This window comes from Carcharhinus amblyrhynchos, chromosome 21 (assembly GCF_965287045.1).
Source record: "Carcharhinus amblyrhynchos chromosome 21, sCarAmb.v2.hapA, whole genome shotgun sequence".
Classification (NCBI taxonomy): domain Eukaryota; kingdom Metazoa; phylum Chordata; class Chondrichthyes; order Carcharhiniformes; family Carcharhinidae; genus Carcharhinus; species Carcharhinus amblyrhynchos.
Window position 1 is genome coordinate 45,334,688 of NC_137344.1, and position 21,961 is coordinate 45,356,648.

Here is a 21,961-nt window from a genome sequence, read left to right on the forward strand (position 1 = left end):
CCCATCTGAGCTCCTTATCCTTAAACTGTGTCCCACTGTTTTAGAATCTCCAACCACTAGAAACAGTCTTTCAGCACCTATCTCATCAGAACTTTGTAGACTTTTACAAGATTGCCTCTCATTTTCTAAATTCTAAGGAATGTAATTGCAGTTTACCTAGCCTGCTATATGATAGGTCAACTCCCTCATCCCAGGGACTAATTAAGTTAACCTTCACTGCACTCTCCTATACTAGTTAATCTCTTCTTAAATGTCGGAATCAAAACTGTATACAGCATTCCAGATCTGGTCTCACTAAAATGCCATGTAAATGTGGCAAGATTTCTTCATTCTTGTACTCCAATCTCCTTGCAATAAAGTCCAACGTGCCATTTACCTTCCCAATTTTTGTTTTAACATGAACTTCCTCCATTCCTTGTATGAACACACTCAACTCTTTTTGAACATCAACGTACAAGTTTCGTACATTTTTTAAAAAATAAAATATTCTGCTTTTCTATTTTTACAACTGAAGTAAAGAATTTCACACTTCCTGGCATTCTACTCCATTTGCCATCTCTTTGCCTATTCAGTTGACCTGTCTACATCTCTTTGCAGCTTTTGTGTCGTCTTCACAGCGTACTTTCCTACTTAGTTTGATTTCATCAGCAAACCTTGATACACTACACTCTGTCTCCTCAATAAGCTATTAATATAGATTGTAAATAGCTGAGGTCCCTTGAGGAGGTACTGCACTATTCACTGTCTGCCACCTTGGAAACAGCTCAGTTTATGCCCACATTCTGCTTTCTATCCATTAACTAATCTATCCATGCTAAATTATTACCCCCCAACTCCATAAGCCCTTACCATTTTATGTGGCAGTTCTTATAGAATGCTTTTTGGAAATCCAGGTGTACTACATCACCTGGTTCCCCTTTGTCTACTCTCTCAAAAAACTAGAATAAATTTGTCAAACAGGATTTCCCATTAGCAAAATTATGTTGACTTATTCTAATCATAGCATGTTTTTCTAAGTGCATTGCTAATACTTTCCTTAATAATAGATTCCAGTATTCTCCCAACAACTGCTGCAGGCTTTTAAAATAACTTTTATTTTCCTCTTTTCTTAAGTGTAACAAAAGTGTAAAATTTGCCAACTTCAAATCTAATGGAACCGTTCCCAAATCCTAAGGAATTTTGGAGAATCATAGCACATCCACTATCTTTGCAGCCATCTATTTTAGACCACGAGGGTGTAGGGCGTTAAGTCCTGGAGAATTGTTGGATTTTAGCCCTTTTAAGTTCCAATATTTTTTCTTGATATTAATTTCCTTAATTTTTCACTCGTTAGCCACTGGATTACTGCCAATTTCTGGTATGAAATTTGTGCCTTCTACTGTGAAGAGAAACATAAAACATTCGTTGAATGCCTCTGCCATTTTCTTATTCCCATTAGTTTTTCCCATCTGTGCTTTTAATTGACCAATATTTACTTTAGTTACTCGCTTCTTTTTTATGTATTTATTAAAGCTTTCACAAAAAGCTCTTTTTCTGGCTGGTGTACTTTTTTTCTTCCCTCTTTATCAAGTTTTGGTGACCCTCTAAAACACTCCCAATCCTTTTTTAATTTAGTACTCCATCCTTAAAGCTACAAAGCCAATGCTCAGAATGAACCAGACAAACCAAAATCCATTCTTTGCTTGCTCCAAAAACCAAATTCAAAATCCAATTGAATCCAATTCATGGTCTCCACAGGAAAGACAAGCAGGATCCAAGCTCACAAAAGGCATGGCACCCCATTTTAGGCTTGATTTGAAGCTTGATCTTCGCCAAAAGATAAAACTCTCCCAATCCTCTCTTCCTATGGTTTGCAATGTTGCAAGCCTCTTTTAATCTATGTTTAACATCCTGAGTGAGCCACAGATTGGGCTGTTTTGCTGAACCTTTGTTTTTAAATGGAATATATGTTTGCTAAACGTTTTGAATTGCTCCTTTAAATATTTCCCAATATTACTCATCTCCAGACCTGTTAGCCCATTTATTCAGTTAACCATAGTCCATTATCTTGTCATGCTTATTTTTAAGTTTCTGATACTTATTTATTATTGGAGAGGCCAGAGGGAAAATAATAACACTGAAATACTTCCAAAACCATTCATTCTTCCCTTGTTATGTATTGCAGTGAGAAAACAACCTATAGATTCAGGCCTGTTAGGTTTCTCAGTTTTGCCAAGAATCCATTTGATTGATGCTTGCAGGAATCATGTTGTGCTATCATTAATTCCCTCTTCCTGTTTGCGTTAGAATGCTAAGAATTAGAAAATGAATCATTTAGTTCTTGTGGAATGTTTAGAATTTCTGCTCTTTGACATTATTATTTACAACTAGATTTATCTTATTGGTAAATATTTTTGGTTGTAGATGGTCCCTAGGATCCCAGGCTCATGTCTCTTGGCCACTGGACTTTACCATATAGGCATTGACCATTTGGTCAAGATGAATGGTTCTTTGTTCATATTTACATTTGAATGCTGACACTTCCCCTGGCAGCATATTGCCAAAGGAGGGTGAGCAGGCAGGTTGTGCCTTGCACAGGTTGCATCACTAGCACCCAGAAAAACAGGTGGGTGGGTGTTGATTGCCACTTAAAATCAGGAATGCAAAGATGCTCCGATCTGTTAAACGAGTTGCTGTTGCATTAACAACAGCAACATTACAATTATAAAATGCCTTTGATGTTAAAATTGCCCCAGAGCACTCTGCAGGAATCTTATCAGACAGAATTTGACACCAAGCCACTTAAAGGGAATTAGACAATGATGAACCATGGCCAAAGAAGTGGGGTTTAATGGAGCGACTTAACGGAGGAGAGAGAGGTATGGGGTTTAGGGACGCTATTCCAGAGGTTATGGTCTAGATGACTCAAGATTTATCTGTCACTGATGGAGTGGAAGAAATCAGAGGCAGGAGGCTGGATTTGAAGAGCGATTTGAGGTGGTTGTCGGACTTGAGACGGTTACAAAAATGAGGGCCAGGCCACTGGAGGAATTTAAACACAGATGAGAATTTTTATGTTGTGTTCTTGGAAGACAAGAAATACAACCTCGGCATCTGACCACCGTTTGTTCCACATCCTGGATTGGGCTCACCCTTGCCTTTGAAGTAATAAATTTCTCCCACCTGAATAGTCATCAAGGGTGGCACTGTACAGGCCACACAGATGCTGCTGCCACTTTTATTTCTTCAAGCAATTGCTGCACATGAAAAACCAACCTGTTAATTTAGTAGATCAAAACAGGTATAAACTGCATGGAAGAAACTGGAGAAAAGGTTGAAATAGATCAAACAGCAGGAGTCAGAGTCACTTCATTCTTACTCATGTGCCCTCTCAGTAAAGAGCATTAGGATGTTTTTCTCTAGCTTTTGCATAATTGGATTAAGGGGCATAAAATCTAATCTTCCCAACATGGTGGCACAGCGGTTAGCACTGCTGCCTCAGCGCCAGGGACCCTGGGTTCACTTCTAGCCTTGGATCACTGTCTGTCTGTTTGGCGTTTGCATGTTCTCCCTGTGTCTGCATGGGTTTCCCTCCGAGTGCTCCAGTTTCCTCCCACAGTCCAAAAATGTGCAGGTTAGGTTGATTGGCCATGCTAAATTGATCCTCAGTGTCGGGGGGATTAGGAGGATAAAATATGTGAGGTTACGGGGATAGGGTATGGGTTGGATTGTTGTTGATGCAGGCTTGATGGGCTGAATGGCCTCCTGCACCGTAGGGATTCTGTGACATGGGCTAAGAAAAGGAAACAAGTTTAATGCTCTGTGTGAACCATACAGAGAAATCATAGAGGAAAAGAAGTGGAGGTAGAAAACAAAACATAAGAACATAAGAAATAGGAGCAGGAGTAGGCCATCTAGCCCTTTGAGCCTGCCCCACCATTCAATAAGATCATGGCTGATCTGAAGTGACTCAGTTCCACTTTCCTGCTTTCTCCCCATAACCCTTAATTCCCTTGCCTACCAAAAACCTATCTACCCGTATCTTAAATATATTTAGCGAGGTAGCCTCCACCACATCAACGGACAGAGAATTCCAGAGATTCACCACCCCTTGAGTGGTGAATCTCTGTTCTAAACTGCCCCCCCCCCCCCCCCCACACACACACACACACACACACACACACACACACACACAATCTTGAGGCTGTGCCCTCTAGTCCTGCTGTCCTTTCTGAGCGGGAAGAATCTCTCTACCTCTACCCTATCCATCCCCTTCATTATCTTATACTAATTATCATTATCTTGTATATAAAAGGAAGACAGGAGGACAGTGTGATAGTCAAACAAACGGTTGCAAGAAAAGCACTTCAAATTTTTTTCTCTAAAGAATTGTACAGGAAATCATGTGGTCTTTTTCAACATTAGTACTGCAGAAAATAGTTTAAATACTTTTTTGTAAAATACTTTTAAATACTGCTCCCTTTCCACATGTTCTACACTGTCCTGATCAGTTTTATAGTATAATGCAAGTGGAGTTGCTTTACTGACAGTTGCAGACATCCTGTAGTTAACAAGTAAATGTTCCTTGAAAAATCAATGACCTCGCGATGCACACTAACATTTAATGTGTAAATCAGCCAGCAAGTTCAAGAAGCAAATAGTTATACTAATCTTGATCTTGCTGGTGGATTTATGCCACTCTACTGTTTGCCATGTACAAATGCCATCATACCTTTTAATTTTAGCAACTTGTTGGATTTGCACATTAGATGCCCATTAAATGCATCACAAAAGATCATAGCACATTGTTAACAGTGCAAGGACCCTTTTTAACAATGTGATGATGGTTAATGCAATGCTAATCTTCCATGCTCATAGAGGGAACAATGTAAACAGTTGGGTTTCTTTCCTGCAAGTAGTAAACTGTTCATAGAGATTTTAAAGGTAATCAGATTCTTAATTGGTATATTTTTCCCTTTCATTTCCTCTTGATCAATCATTCATTACCACTTTTCCTCTGTACCTGATTGACCAACTCACTTGCACTCTAATTTAACCGTCTTCATCTTCATTCCTCTGGTTCTTCCACAACTTTCAATCTCATCATAACAATGATGCATTGGTGGTGCTGATATCCATTGTTCTTGCCCTGCCGTTATTAGCTTACACTTCCAGAAAGTTATAGCACAATTGATATTCAAACTGAAGAGTGCAGGTAAAAATCTAACCGACAGTTCACATTGAAGATGCCCCATTTCAGCAAGATTTGACTCATTGGTACCCAAACCTATAAATGTTGGAAGAAAACTAAGAAGTCTGATAAAGTCTACTTATGTAGTCAGTGGTTGTATAACTCCTAATCTGTTTTAAGTAGTTTTAAATTTCTTTCTTGGTTTAATTTATGCTTGAAAAAAAACACAGGTTTTTAAATGAGCTGCTGTAATTTATGTTTGTTGGATTCTAAAGACTAGAGGTTTGCAAATATTTCTATTATAGTTGCGGATCAACCACCATAACCAGTTCCAACACAAACTACATTCTGCACCAATGACATATGAATTACTCTGTTACAAATGAATGCTTGCAGTATGGCACTCATCCACCGTTCATTATAATGTAATGTCTCTGGAGACACAAAAAGGCAATGTATAAACATTTCAGTGAAACTGGTACGTAATTTTCTGGCAATGAGGCTTTAAAGTGAAGTGGAACTGATGATGCTGTTTTAATGCTGGCACTTGTAGTCTTATTCTGTTGGTCATATTTGCTCCAACATTTATCGAAGCAAATTGTTTAAATAGCACCTTGACAGCCAGAGTACCTGTACTTTTCTGCTGTTCAGAAATTTGACAATATTGTTGTGTCTTTACACTTAAGTTATTCCTGCTTTTGTTTTTCACATAGACCCGTGTCTAGGTTAATTTTTTTAGATTTCTAAGTCTGAAATAAGCCCCTGTTTAGAATCTAAAGATTACGGCCAGAATTCTCTAGCTGTTCACACCAGCAGAATTCTCTGGTCTCATTGGCAGAACAACCACACCTGGGGGTTTCCCAGTGGTGGTGTGGGGTGGCTTCAGTGAGAAGTCTCATTGACAGTGGCAAGACCAGAAAATCCCACTGCCAATGAATAGCATTCTGCCTCGCGCCACCAAGAAGCACACGGCTGGGAGGAAGGAGAATCTTGCCATCCATTTGTAAATGGTAGAAAACTCTTTCAAACACTTTTCTATATAACCAATAAATAGAACCAGGGGTGGGCACAGTAGGTAGTGCTGCTGCCTCACAGCGCCAGGACTCCAGATTCAATTCCGACCTCGGGTCATTGTCTGTGTGGAGTTTGCACATTCTCCCCATTTCTGCGAGTGTTTCCTCCAGACACTCCAGCCATTTCCCACCCGCCCATAGTCCAAAGATGTGCAGGATAGGTGCATTGGCAATGCTAAATTGACCCTAGTCAGGAGAATTAGCAGGGTAAATATGTAGAGTTATGGGAATGGGCTTTCGTGGGATTGTGGTCGGTGCAAACTCAATGGGCTGAATTGCTGAATTACTGAATGTGCTGTTGAGATCCTATGATTCAAGATTGAAACTATTCGTATAGCCAGGCTGTTTCAGCAACTGTTTCAAACAAAACCAAACCTCAGATGATCTTTGGAACTCGCTATCTGCTAATTGAATGCAAGTTAATGCAGTTGCAAAATGCTGAGAGCTCAGTTGAACCAATTTTACATGATGTAAAACTGTACTTGTGCAGGCACAGCAAGCAATGAGGAAGGCAAATAGCAGGTAGCCTTTTATTGCAAAGGAATTGGAGTACAAGAATAAGGAAGATTTGCTACAATTGTAAAGGGCTTTGCTGAGGCCACAGCTGGAGTAGTGTGCGTAATTTTGATTTGTCTTGTCTAAAGATGGATGTATTTGCAATGGAGGCAGTGCATTACGGGCTCACTAGATTTGTTTCTGGGATGAGAGGCTGAATAAATGAGGTGCCAAACTGAGTAAACGGCCTTATGCTCTCCAGTATTTCAAAGAATGCACAATTCTGAAGCAGCTTCACAGGGTAGATAATGAGCAGTTATTTCCATTGGCTGGGAAAGTTACAATACGGTCTTGGGATAAGTGATCAATCATTTAGGACTGCGATGAAGAGAAGTTTCTTCAGTCAGGGTTGTGAATCTTCTTAGTTGTTTATTCCAGAGGGCTGTGGCTGCTGCATCCTTAAATATACTTGTGACAGAATTTTGATGTTTCAGGGAATCCAGGCAAACATATGGATAGTGGAAATGAGACAGACGATCAGCCATGATTGTATTAAATGACAGAGCAGTCTCAAGGAGGTGTGTGGTCTATTCCTGTTGCTGTTTTTTACGTTCTTGTGTTCTTCACTTGTGGAAGGACTTTGCATAAATAACTGACTTTTGTGACCCCATATATCATGTTATATCCCACAAGTTACATCCTGATGAGCCAAAATATACTTAAATATTTTTCAAGACTTGGTTTATATATAATTGCCTCCATGCATTAACAACTTTGTAGATTGCATAATTTTAGTCCTTTTTGTTTTCCCTCATGGTGTTAAGTGCTGTTTTTAGCACTTAACTAATGTTTTATGGCCATCCACATTGAGGGAAACTAATTTAGGGGCTATTTATTGCTGCCAATCAGCCTAATAGCACACCTTTGGGGTGTGGGAGGAAACCGGAGCACCCGGAGAAAACCCACGCAAGCACGGGGAGAATGCGCAAACTCCCACAGACACCAGCCCAAATCCGTGTGTTTGCACAGCAATCAGTGATAGACACTGAGCTGTTGTCTTGCCCAGTATCTGGTCCAGTTTAAGCACACGCTAACGACATGAAGCACTAGGCCAAACTCGAACAACCAAGAGCAGCCCAAGTACGACCCATCTCACGTATGCCCCTCGTTGGACACAAGGCAGACTGACTTAAAACCTGTGAATGAAAAAGAGAAAAAAAAACATTATTATTGTACCATATCCATTTACCTTACCAGGGACGCCCCAGTGCTAATGACCCTTATTTAAAATAATCTCCTATATCCACCCATCTCCAACCCAGTCATGTGCCTGTCTAAGTTACTCTTAAACAACTCTAACGTGTTTGCCTCCACCACCTTACTTGGCAGAGCATTCCATACCCCCACTACCCTCTGTGTGAAAAACCTCCCTCTAATATCTGTGTTATACCTCTTCCCCCCTCACCTTAAGCCCATGGCCCCTTGTCCTGTGTGTCTCTATCATAGGAAATAGCTTACCTCTGTTTACTCTATCTATACCCTTCATAATCTTATATACCTCTATTAGATCCCCCCTCAGTCGGTGTCTTTCAAGGGAAAAGAGCCCCAATTTCTTCAATCTTTCCTCATACCCCAGTCCTTCCATACCAGGCAGCATCCTGGTAAACCTCCTCTGCACTGTCTCCACAGTCTCCACGACCTTCCGGTAGTAAGGTGACCAGAACTGGACGCAGTACTCTAAATGCGGTCATATTGCTGGGGTATTTTGGGGCCAATAGTCTTTGTAGCATTTAGTATATTCAATCATCATTTCCTGATGCTATGTGGAATAAACAGAATTGACTGAAGACTGACTGGGACCTCAGGAGAAAATAGAGGTGGATCATCTTATCTGCACTTCTGTCTGAAAATGGTTACAAATGCTTCAACAATTTTTTTTGCACTTGCATGGAAAAGATGGAAATACTTGTGGAATTGTCACTTCTAGTTATTTAAATAAAAGCAAATTACTGCTGAATCTGAAATGAAAAGAGAAAATGCTGAAAAATCTCAACAGGTCTGGCAGTATCTGTAAGGAGAGAAGAGCTAAAGTTTTAAGTCCGGATGACCCTAAAAATTTTGACAAAGGATCATCTGGACGTGATGGGTCAGCTCTTTTCTCTCCTTACAGATGCTGCCAGGCCTCCTGAGATTTTCCAACATTTTCTTTTTTACTTCCAGTTATTTGTTTAATTGTCTGCCAACATTCATGCTTGGCTATGGTAGGACTGTAGAGCTTTGATCTGATCCATTGATTGTGGGATCACTTACAACTTAGGTGTGCTACTTCTGTTATTTGGCATGCATGCTGTCTTGTGTTGTAGTATTGCTAAATTGGCACCTAATTTTTGATATGCTTGTTGTAGCTCCTAGCATGTTTTCACTGAACATACAATAGGAATCTTATTGGTAGTATGAAAGATTACAGCTCAGTAGATAAAATCACTTCAAAGTTCATTGTTCAACTATTTAGATTATAGTTTGTTCATAGTCACAAAGACTAGCTAAATCACAGGAAAATGACAATTTGGCTTGTTTAGTGAACCTAGAGGAATCAGAATAAATGGAATTTATCTTTTTTGATGTGTGTCCACTGCTGATAACATGAGACCTCCTCTACAATTGGTGCTGGATGATTGTACCTGTTAATTGTGGTCCAGCAGGGAATTTGATCTGTGAGGTCACAGTTATTCTGTCTTTGATTCTATTCACAAAACTAAAGGGCAGTGTAAACAAGTTGGTTTTATCAGCAAAACCAAAAAACTCATATTTACTTTTACTTGACTATTGATGCTGCCCTTAAGCATAAGTCATGAGCTGTTGCTTTAAATATTAATGTTGGGTTTAAATGCTTAATCCAGGTGCACACTTACATGCATTCTTTGAGATTAAATTGAATCCTGTCTGTCAATTTAGGTGGATGTTCAAAGTAACATTGTAATCTGTCAAAGAAAAGGCTAAGGGTTTCTGGTGACCTGGCCAATATTCTTCCCTACCTCAACAAATACCACCAAAATAACAAGTTAGTAACTTAGAGAGATTTCCATTGCAGAACGGCTGCCGTAATTACCCTATGTAAGCACGCTTCATTTTTCGTTTAACTTTGAGATGCAATAAGGCACAACAAAAGTGCAAGCATATTATTATTAAATATAACAAGTCATTAAATTCATTATTAAATACAGGATTTAAAACACAGCTTCTAAACTCTACCCTGTGGATTTTTAACCTAAAATTAATTTTTTTGGTAAGATTCTGTTGTAGGCAATGCTATGTTGAACCATAATTTTTGAGTTTGTTATGCTGAACCATAATTTTTATTGAATAGTATCTAATGTCAGTGCTAGTATGTGTCACCGTGAAGCAGAGAACAGGAGATATTTGTACTGAGTTCATTCAAATCCACTTACATGAAATAAATTTAAAACTAATACAAGCAGCAAGAATTTTAACTCCTTTTCATCAAAATTAGGTCACAGGATGGTTTAAGTGACATCAGCTAGCCTTGGACTAAACCCAGATTTATAGTTGTGATGTAAATGCTCTAGTCTCATATGTTTGAACCATCTTCTTTAATATTAATTAATACCATCATGTTATTGCTCCTTTTGCTTTTGTGCCAAATGGATAATCAAATACTGGACTCTACAAATGATGGTAACCTCAGAATGAATGCCACTATATTTCATGTATTCATATCATAATAGTATTATTCCATGTCTGCATTGAGAATTGTATTAATAGTTAGGTCCTCAATTTTCTGTGCTCTATAATGTCCTCTAAATTTTAATATTTAGATATTTAAACAAATAAAATTCTTGGACGTTACTTCTCAATATACTATGCACATATATATATAAATAGAATCCTTACAGTGCAGAAGGAGGCCATTTGGCCTATCAAGTCTGCACCGACTTTTTTATCTATCCCACCCCTGCCTTATCCCCATCACCCTGCACGTATACAATGGCTAATTCACCAAATCTACACACCTTTGGACACTACGGGGCAATTTTGAATGGCCAATCCTAGACCTGCACAACTTTGCACTGTGGAAGGAAACTGGAACACCTGAAGGAGACCCATGCAAACTCCACACAGACAATTACCCAAAGCTGGAATCGAACCCGGGCCCTTGGTACTGAGAGGCAACAGTCTTAGTCACCAGGCCTCCCATATCTACAAATATATATAGAATTGCAAATTTGGGTGATTGCATGAGTCCGCTTTATAGTATTTACACCTTTACTAAATTAACTTGAACATTTTTTTCCTTTTTATGTCAAAGGTGAAGCATATACTTTAATGAATGAAACAATCTGGCAGTTAAGCTAGTTTAGTCAAGGATTCAGGAAGTGCTCATTTGGTCAGGTCGCAATCAGCAAAGCGCATTGATTGCAGGAATTGATAACATATAATGTATAGGAGAGTGGTTACAGCTGGACACTGTAATCTATTAGCACTCATTTTTGTAGTTCCCTGTTCCTTCAGCCAACATTAGCACAGTAACCTTCAGTGAGATCTGAGACAAGAGAGTAGCTGGAGATACAGCATCATTGTCTCCTTTTGTGATACCTTGAAATGTCTGATATATACTACATTGTGTTTTACGGGCGTGCTAGTGCCATTGGCCTCGGGTGTGCTAGTCTCAATGCTCGTGTCAATCCTAAAAATTTTTTTTTTTTATTTTCACCCCTTCTGGTCTTCACAAATTGGGCAGATCTTTTTGGAGCTGCAGTTGGCTGCAGATGTTTCATGTGTTGGAAGCCAGCATGCGTCTGGACAACAACTAAACTTGCCTGAATATACCAGCTTCCTGTATAAAGTGCTGTTTAAATTTCTGCATATTTTAGCCAAATAATCATTTTTGTATAGATTCGCACCTATTCTGTATGCATTTCATTTGTACGTTGTCTGATAACAAATCTCCCATCATCGCATAAAATATGGCAGGTATCAATTTTTATACATATATATTATTTATTTTGATATTTGGTATTTATATTGTGTTTAACCTCTGAGGGATTTTGTTAATGTATAGATTTTTGCTACTAATCAGTTTTGCCTATTATGGAGATGCCATGTTTTCATTCTTCATCACTGATAGCAGCAATGCTGCAGCATCACAGCTGCAGCTATGATAAAAATAACTGATGGCAAATTCTTCATAATGAAAACACCACTACAAATGTTGAATACTTTTTTAAAAAGCTAGGATCACATTGTGATAATAATGCATTATTAGTTTCAGTTGACCAATATAAACAACAAGGCTTGAATGTGAATAAATCTAGTATTTAAAAAAAAAACCATTACATCTTATGCATTTCCCATGATGTATTTCAAATGTTGTGCCTAAAAGCTGCCTTTTAGTAGATTGGATTTATTGTGGGCAACACCATGAGGAATCAGCTTCATATAGTCAAAATAACCAAATAGTTCAAAGTATAATTAAACTTTGTTGAGATCAAATATCAGCAATGGTTAGTCTTTTGTCTAGGATTAAATTTATTGCTGCTTTTCTTTAGAAGGAGGGAAGTTTGTTAAAATAAGTGGCTTGTCCTAACATAGTAATGATAGTCATTTGAGGGAGACTAAAACCTTTCCACATGCAAAACAGTCTGTGAAAACTGACTAAAATGATCAAAGTCCTACAAGATATTTTTACCATACCAATCTCCAAAGAAACTGAAGTGTATTCCTGCCAAGCCTGACATCTTGGAGAAACAATGAAGTCAGCTTTTAAACAAAAGCAGACTCCATACGGGGACATTTGTTTCCTCTTTGCATTGCAAGCTCTGCGAATGAGGAAGATTTTTTTAAAAAGCATTAACAACACAGAAACAGAATAAGCTTTTTTATATTGTTAGTCTGACATGTCTAAATGTGGAAGTGTTTTTATGTTTTTTATATTTTATCTAACTGAAATGAAGGCCAATATAAAAGACTTATGTTCTCAACAACCAAAACACTGGCAGTAGCCAGCCTTTCTAATCTCCAGTTGTGTTCACCTATTTAAAAACCATGTCCTTGAATAATATAAGAACAAAAGAAATAGGAGTGGGAGTAGGCCATATCGTCCACCAAGTCTGCATTGCCATTTTTGGAGATCACAACTGAGTTTCTATATTTCACTTTCCCACACTATTCCCATATCCCTTGATTCCCTTAGAGCCCAAAAATCTTATTGGTCTCAGTCTCGAATATACTCATATCCATCTGTGGTAGGGTATGCTAAAGTTTTATAACCCCTTGTGTGAAAAGATGTCTCCTCATCACAGTTCTCAATGGTTAACCCCTTATCCTGAGACTCTGATCCTTAATTCCAGATCAACTCTCCACCATCGGAAACAGTCCCTTAACCTTTACCCTAGCGAGTCTTCTAAGCAGGCCTGTCCCACTCAATTTCTTCTTGCAGCACAGCCCTCTCATCTCAGATCAATCCTATGAACCTTAGTTGCACACAATTTCAGGTAAGTATATCCTTCTGTAGCTCAGGAGATGGAAATTGTACACTACTCTAGGTGTGATCTCGGTGAAGTCTGATATAATTGCAGCAAGACTTGCAATAATGACCAGCATGCAATTTTCCTTCCTCGTTGCTCACTGTATCTGCATGCTAACGTTCTATGATTTCTATATGACCTCCAAGTCTACTGCATTCAAGCAGCAAAGTAGTTGTCACTGTGTCTGGTAGTGATTGGGATAAACCAAGCAAGGTTTCTGAAATCCAAATCTGACCAGATTGGGCACAACCTTAAAGTTATGTGAAATAGAGGCTCACTGAGCACAGGCAAAACAGTCCACAGGTGCACCTGCTGGGTTGTTTTCTAAAACTGTTTTAGCTTTTTCTGTCTGGTTTCCATTTGTTAACATTGTCAAGACAGTTCAAAACCTGACTGGTGGTCGCCCTATTTCCAGCCATCAGGATTTCTATGGAAAGCAAAGAAAGATGCATAAACTTCATCTTGCTTAGAATTTTCACCCAGTTAATTCCATTCACCTTTTCTAGATTTTAGTTGAAATTTGCAGCAGCACAGCCAGCAGTAGTTTTCTATTCCAACGGCTCTGAACTAATATATTTTTGTAGGGGATGCAGAAGCAGCCTGAGGCATGCTTCTGCGGAATTTTAGTTTCCTTAAGAGGACTGGAGATTAGTTTTGCTGCTATTTTAGTGACATCCTGTTTTAGTTATGTGCAAATGCTGATATTTAGTGGAAAAGATCATGAAAATAGGGCATGTGACGTTCGACAAGTGTAGGTCTTTTTGGCAAATGAAAAGGTTGTGGGGCTGCCCTGAGGTCGCTGTTTTCCCTTGGATCAGGAGAGAATGTTGGGAAAATTTAGTGGGAGATTAATTTAATATGGAATTGTGTAACCACATTGTATTGTGTTGTAAGTCCATTCTTGACGTAAAAGTTAATTATCCATTTCAGTTCCATTACAAAACACCCTCGTTTTTGATTTTCTGTGCAGCGGTTGCTGTGTCTGGGCCTGACAGCAACTATTGGCTTCCTAGCTGATGTAAATATTTCTGTATTGTTTGGTACTGTCAAAGCTTTTCAAAGCATTATCATGCCCATGTGCCTTCTCAGATCTTAGTCAAGCCTCTCTTTGCAAGTTACCATCCTAACTGTAATCTGTCTGTCTTCTCCTTGAATGTGCTGTCATTTCTAATTCCAGCCCAAATTTCCCACCGTTCCACGAATCTCTCCAAGCAGTTTATGCCCCTGTCCCAGCACTGAAACATCACTAATCAATGTCACAAATCATGACCATGCTGCAATATCTCTCTTTACCTGTTTGATCTCTCTACAACTGATAAAATGGTTTACCCCACAGTCTTTCAAGGCCTACCAATTATTCTTTGCGTCACAGGGTATCTTCTCACTTAGTTTCTCTCTTATCTATCCAATCCTGAGCATGCTCAGCAATGCTGAGCCCACCCTTGCACAATTGTCTCTGGAATCTCCAAATAAACTAACCTGGGCAATTCCTCTTCATCTACTTGCTGTTCCTTGGCAATATCATCCAAAGACTCAGTTCTTTTTATGCAAATAATATCCAGAGCTGCCTTCAGCAGCCATCTTAATCCCTCCATTAACCTGTCTTTCAGGCATTCGGTCTTTGAATTACATCCAAGTCCTGCTTCACCATTACTTTGTACCTGCAGATACCTTTTCGATCCCTAAATGCTGAAAATGTGAAATCAATCCTCATATTCACAGCCCTTTATTGCCTTGTACTTCCTTTTCTTGTAATTCCTTTCAGCCCTACAATACTTGTAAAAACTTTGATTTGTTTTAATCCTGGCATTTTGTGCATTTCCTGTTCCTTTTGACCTGTTTTTGGTAACATAGAAACATAGAAAATAGGAGCAGTGGAAGACTGTTTGGCCCTTTTAGCCTGTTCCAGCATTCATTATGATTGCATCAAAACATCCCTGTAACTGTACTCGAATCTTCATTCTATGAAGGCAGACATAGCATTTATTGTTTTTACTGCCTGCTGCACCTGCATGCTTACCTTCAGTAAGTGGCGAACGAGGACACTCGAGTCTCATTGCCATTCGCCCCTCCTAATTTATGACCATTCAGATAGTATTCGGCCTTCCCATTTTTGTTACCCAAGTGGATAACTTCGTGTTTATCCAAATTATACTGCATCTGTCAATCATTTACCCACTCACTCAACTTCTTCAAATCACACTGAAGGATCTCTGCATCCTCCTCCCAGCTCACTTTTCCATCCATCTGCAAATTTGGAAAAATTACACTTAGTTCCCTTATCTGAATCGTTAATATATATAGCGAATAGCTGGGGTCACAACACTGATCCCTGCGGTATCCCACTTGTCATTGCCTCCCTTTTGGAAAAAAAACATTTTGTTCCTTCTTGTTGTTTCGTATCGGCCAACCACTTTTCTGCCCAATTCCCTACCAAACCCTGAATGCACTGAAATATCTTAAGTTCTAGAATTTCTCCCCTGAGCTTCTGCACCTCAACCAACTTCACTTTCTATGATCTTACTTGAAATCTACTTGTAACCAAACTTTTAATCATCCTGATCTCATTCAAATCTTTTGATTCTTGCCTGATGACATTTCCATGAAATGCCTTTGATTTTTCTATGTTAAACATGTTATGTGAAAATAATGGTTTCAATGGCAATCCTATACAGTTATAAAACAAAACTGAAACTTGTATTTATTGCTTTCTTCCCTTTCCCAAATTAATTCATTGGTAAGTGATTTAGAATAAAATGAAATGTAGAGCAGTTCTGTTTCAAAGCCAGAGTTGACAGAGGTGAGTTTAAACTTCAGACAAGAAATTATGCACTTAAAATCTGAGTTATAGACTTTCTTATGAAATGGCCTTGTGTGCAGTAACCAAAACAATGTGTCTTTAAGTGTTTTTAGGACATAGTGATTTGTAATAGCCGTGAAGTATTTTTATACTGGTTCTTGTTTAAATGGGTTCACAGGAGACCTGTGTCCAGGTGCCAGCTTCTTTTGTTTACACTGCAGGATTCAGCTGTTCACCTGGAAGAGAGATGATCCTGGATGCATAAATATTTCAGCTTCCAATCTTTCCTCGAGGATAAGAATCAAACTTAGTAATTTATGCAGAGAGCTGGCATGTAGGCCTCCTATTTGTGTAATTGCTTATCGATGTGTATGATGGTGTGTCTCATGATTCCAATCCTACTCCTAAGATTACTTGACTAAAATTTTTTTGGAAAGCAGTGACATTTATTATAGCTTTTCTAAAGGGAGGTCACTCGAGCCCAAAGAAGGCATTTTATAAAACTGTAATCTTATGTTAGACAAAACCTTGAAGGAAGATTTGTCGACACAAGGTTTATGTTTTTGGATAAAATGCTATGACTATAAAATTTTCAGAGTCTGCTTTCGTTCTTTAAGGCACATTTAAATGTAACATAGATGTATTTATTGGATTCACTTTACCTTTTACTTCGACTTAAAGTTCTGTCTTTTTAATTAAACTGTGCTGCAGAATCATGCAGCATAGTGTTTTTTCTGTTTATTTCGGAATACACAATGTACACTCAAAACAAAAATACACAACATTTAATTTTCCTTCTGTCCCCCCAGTCACAAAAATTATTCCTTTTGGATAGCTCACTTGGATTTGGGAACTCAAAGGACTTGTCCCTTTTTGTGCCATAATGCATTGGTGTAATGGGTTTCAGGTTCATCTTACTACAGTCACGATTTGCTCCTACCTAAAGTAGAAACCTGACAGGAGTCGGAGTACAAATTACTTTATACTTATGGCACTTAGATTTCAACCAAATGTGGGTTTCTTTTGAGTTTTACAGAAGTGCCTTGGACAAGATATGGTAGCAAGTGTGCATTGCAATTCAAAAATATTGAAGTCATAATTTTTTCGTGTGCATCAACTTTTTTGCATTTTACACAAAACATATTTTATGTTCCAAATTGTGCTGCATTTCTGATAGTAAGTTCTGCACAAAGCAGTGCACATTTTGATAAAGTCCTATCAAGCATAGAAACAGGAGTCAACCATTTAGCCGCTTGAGCCTTTTCTGACATATAATCAAATCGTGGGCTGAATTATATCTTACCTCCACCTACCAGGTCTAGTGTGATGATTCTTGTACCCTTGTTGACAAATTATCAGTTTCACTTTTTCGATGGAACTGGACTCGAGGGGGAAACTGTGGTACAGCGGTAATGTCACTACAGAAAATTAACTGCGGTGGTTCACCACTACCTTCTCGAGAGCAATTAGGGATGGACTTGCCTGCCATATCCATATCCCATGAAAAATAAACGCACGAAACAACCTATTTGCATAAAGAACTCCAATTTTCCATAGTACGTACGTATGAAGATGTACTTCCCATCACTGCTAAAAGGCCTAGCTCTAATTTTAAGGTTATGCCCCATCGTTTTTGAGCGTTTTTTTTCTCCTCTATTTCTACCACCCATTTAATAACTAAAATATGTTCAGCTCTGCTGGATTGGTCATACTCAAGACTAAATCAGTCATGAGTTCATGGCATGCTGCTATATTTCACATGCTCTAAGCTAATGTTTCATTGTACTCTAAGGAATTGCTTTACATTTGTAGATGGCATCTTTCAAATCGGGCTGTCAACAGAGGCTACGTTTGCCTGTTCAGGTAGATGTACAATACCATGACAGTTTTTGAATAATAGTGTGTTCTCTGTGTCCTGTTCAATACTCCTCACCCAAAACCTTTTTATAACAGACTAACTGGTCATTTTTCTCTCAGTTTTCAGGGCCTTGCTTGTATAAATTAGGTTTGTATTTGCTTACATGCTAATATAAGGAGTAAAAAATGCTGTTTAGACATTGGGTCATTTTTCTCCAGTCTCAAAATGCTGAGACACTGCTGCATGACTAAATACAGCTTGGTACAGGTCAAAGATTGAAACTGGAAACTTACTGGGATGTATGGCTTTGGCACATCATGTGGTTGATTTTATGGTTCAACCACCAATCAAGTCCTGGTTTTAAAAACTAACTGCTGCTTTGGAGTTGCCAAATTTATTGCGTGTAGTTTCAGGTACATGCTGTAGGATGCACTTATGGTGTAATGTTTTCAGAGTGGAGGTTAATACTTTTTAAATCTGATCTTGCAGACGCTCCACTGTAATAGAGAAACTTGAAGCTCTGGAGCTAGATGCTGATCGAATGGAAACTGATGAGACCACTCACAGCGATTCACGACCTGGGAGAAGTGAAACTAGACAAGCTCAACGGAGAGAGGTGAGTGCAAAGCTAAATGTAAGTATTATTCCAGGAAATAGTGAGGGGGAGGTGGGGTGATAATTTTTCCCAATGATGATAGATATGTGATTATGGATCTGATGTCCCTTTCCTGATTTTCTTATTGACTTAATGCAAAGGAAAATCTGATGGCCAGTCTATGTCAAATTTCATACTTGGCAAAAGTTAAAATTACTTCCCAAAAGTGCAGACTGTAGTACAAATCTCTCTCTTCTGTGGAGCAATGAATTCAGGACTCGTTTTTGAAGGATCTAAACAGTAGTGAAGAATATCTAAAACAAGTCAAACAGTGAAATATTTAAATCTGAATTGCAATTGATAAGAATATGCAACTGTAGCACTAGGAATAAATTAGCTTTTCACTCGCATTCAGCATATTGTATTCTGTTACGTCTAATTGATTTATCCTAGATTTATAATGAAGTTGGGTGTGGTGTCACTTCATTGTTCGGTTGAACTGGGCTAAACTAAGTGTAGAATAAGGGGAAAAAAGACAAAGCAGTTACATTTTCAAGTGTGGGTGAGACCTGGGCCTGTTTGCTCTGATCTGTATAATAGTGCATTAATATTGCAAAGCATTTGCATTTCATATTGTACTTCCCATTATTTTAACGATTTTGCATTGATGGATTTTCAAAAGCTATCAGTTCCAATCTAGTGACTGCATTTTCTGCTGGTTTTACTGGAAAAGAAACATGTCTCGGTGATAAAGTATTGTTTAAAAAGTGACTTGAAGACAACAATGTTACAGTGAAAATGTTTAACTTTTTTGCTAAATGGATTAACTATTCAGTTATAATAGTGAAGGAAGTAATTTGGTACATGTGTCAAGTTTTTGTGTGATAACTACGCGAACTATCAATTCAAAGCTTGTTATGACCGCAAGTAGTTAGCAGAATAATAGATAATATAATGATATTGTCATAGGCATTATTCAATCTAAGCCTCTATTTAAATAAAGACTTGTAACCATCTTTCATAAAAAGGTTTGTGGAAACCTGTAGTTGTAACTTCATTAGGACTGTTTGTTTCTGAAGGCAGTCTTTACATGTGTTGCAACTCTAAACTTTTGCTCAGATACAGATTGACCCAATTTCCATAGCAGTCCTTTATTTACAAGTAATATCAGACAATAGTAATAAACAAAAAGTAACAGTGAGTGCTTCATTTTGGACTGAAGACAGTATATAATGGAGTTCCCCAGGGGTCAGTACTAGAACTGCTGATTTTTCTTGATCCTTATTAATCACCTAAATTTAGATGTGCAGGGTGCTATTTCAAAATCTGCTTATGTTACAAGTCTTGGGAGCATTATGAAGCGTGACAAGGATAATGATAGACTTTGAGAGCATAAACAAGCTGGTAAAATTGGTGAAACTTGATGCCGAAAAGTGTGATCACAGATTAGTAGGAAGTAAAAGGAGAGCAAGTATGGCTAATGTTCTAAAGTGGATAAAGGAGGTGATACACCCAAGGTAAATGTGCTAAAGTTGTTGAAGGTGGCAGGATGGTTTGAGAAGTGGTTAAAAAGGCCAATGATACTATTGACTTTATAAAATAGAGGCATAAAATACATTAGCAAGGAAATTGTCTCAAACCTTCATCAAATACCGGTTCAGCCTCAAATATTGTGTCCAAACCTGGGTCTCACACTTTAGGAAGAATATGAAGGCATTAAAGAGAGAACACTTACATGAATGGTTTCTGGGATGAGAGTCTTCAGATCCATAGATAGATTAAGGAAAATGGGGCCCAATTTCTAAAGAAGAAACAACAGAAGATTTGATAGAGATGTTAATAATCAAGAATCTGAACAATAAAGTGAAACTTTTTCCTGTTGGTGGAGGTATCAAGAACCAGGGGACACCAATTTAGGTTGTTAGAGACCAGATCAGAAACTTCACCATATGAGTTAGCCTTGACCCCAATTTTTTTTTTGACTTTGAAACTGGGGCAAGCATATGGTGTTTTGCTCTAGGTATGATTCGATTGACCCACTGGGAAGCTTTTATTAAAGCAAACTTTATTTAACAAAAAGGATTAGCATAACTTTTACCAACCCAGGCAAATGATTTTCCTGTCAATCAACATTACCAACCCAGGCAAATGATTTTCCTGTCAATCAACATACCCAGCCGTACTCTGGGGGGAACAACCCAGGGGGAAACACTAAAATAACACAACTGCATTAATCCAGATTTATAGATATTAAATCTATAGCAGTTAACATCCATGAGTCTTCTGTAGAATCGACATATAGGCTGCCGGTTACAGACAGAGAGGCACCAATACACAGAACTCATCCTAACAAAAATCCTGCACGAGGGACATGACACACATTGCCTTTGGTTCTTTTGCCATTTACCTCATGATAATACTGTGCTTTTAAGCAATGTGAAGAAGGGACTTCTTTTAATATAATGTGTGGCCACATTACAGAAGGTGGAGGCAGACTGAATCATGGCTTTCAAAAGGAAATTGGATAATTACCCAGAGAGATAAAACTTGCAGGGTAATGAGGAAATGATGGGACTGGGGTTAGCTATGTTTCTCTTGCAAAACCAGCATTAACTCAGTGAGCCAAATAGTTTCCCATACTATAATCATTCTGTATTAATGACACTTCCATTACTGAGCCTGACTGGCTGGACAAGGATTTACAATGAGAGGCTGATGAACCTATTGTGTAGAGAGTGTGCATTCTTATTGTAAAGACAGAATTTAAAGTGATTTAAAAGCAGAGGGTGATTAAAGGAAGCGTTGGCTTTTAATGACTATTCAGCTCAAGTTTAATATGCTGCTCTTTTTAATTAAAGTGCAGTTTTTTTGTTTTCCTTCATTGTATTTATAGTGTGCTTTTTCTAAAGCCCTTTAAAGTCTTCTTGCAGTCTTGTCAGAGGATAATTGCAGTAAAATACTTGTATTCAAACATGCAAATTAGGAGCAGGAATTGCTGTCTTGATTCTCCATGTCAGCTCCACCATTCGATAAGCTCGTGGTTGACCTGATTGTTGCCTCAAGTCCTCATTCCACTTATGCCCAATAACTTTGATTCCTTGTTATTTTTTATTGCAGTGAAGTTACTGTGAAAATTATTAGTCAAGAATCCATCTCCCTCTGTCTGAAAAATATTAGTTGACCCTGCCTCCACCATTCTCTGGGGAAAAGAGTTCTAAAGATTCATGTCCTAGGAGAGATGCATTCTTCTTATCTCTTTCTTAAACAGCTCTTATTTTTTAAGTGCCCACCTAATTCTAATCTTTCCTACAGGAGGAAAGATCTTTTCAGCATCCACCCTGCCAAGTCCCCTCAGGATCTTATGTTTCAGTATAATCATTTCTCAATCTTCCAAACTCCAAAGGATACATGCCCAACATTTTCCC

The 21,961-nt window shown here is 38.4% G+C and overlaps 1 protein-coding gene across 5 annotated transcripts in view; it reads left to right on the top strand.

Annotated features, from left to right (window-relative positions):
• The window catches only part of mpripb (myosin phosphatase Rho interacting protein b), a 417,298-nt gene that overhangs the window by 260,171 nt on the left and 135,166 nt on the right, over window positions 1-21,961 (top strand). For all 5 annotated transcript variants that reach the window (XM_080209086.1, XM_080209085.1, XM_080209087.1 and 2 more), the window contains exon 8: window positions 18,431-18,557. In XM_080209086.1, coding sequence (XP_080065212.1) covers window positions 18,431-18,557 — 127 coding nt within the window. The remainder of the gene's footprint in view (window positions 1-18,430; window positions 18,558-21,961) is intronic.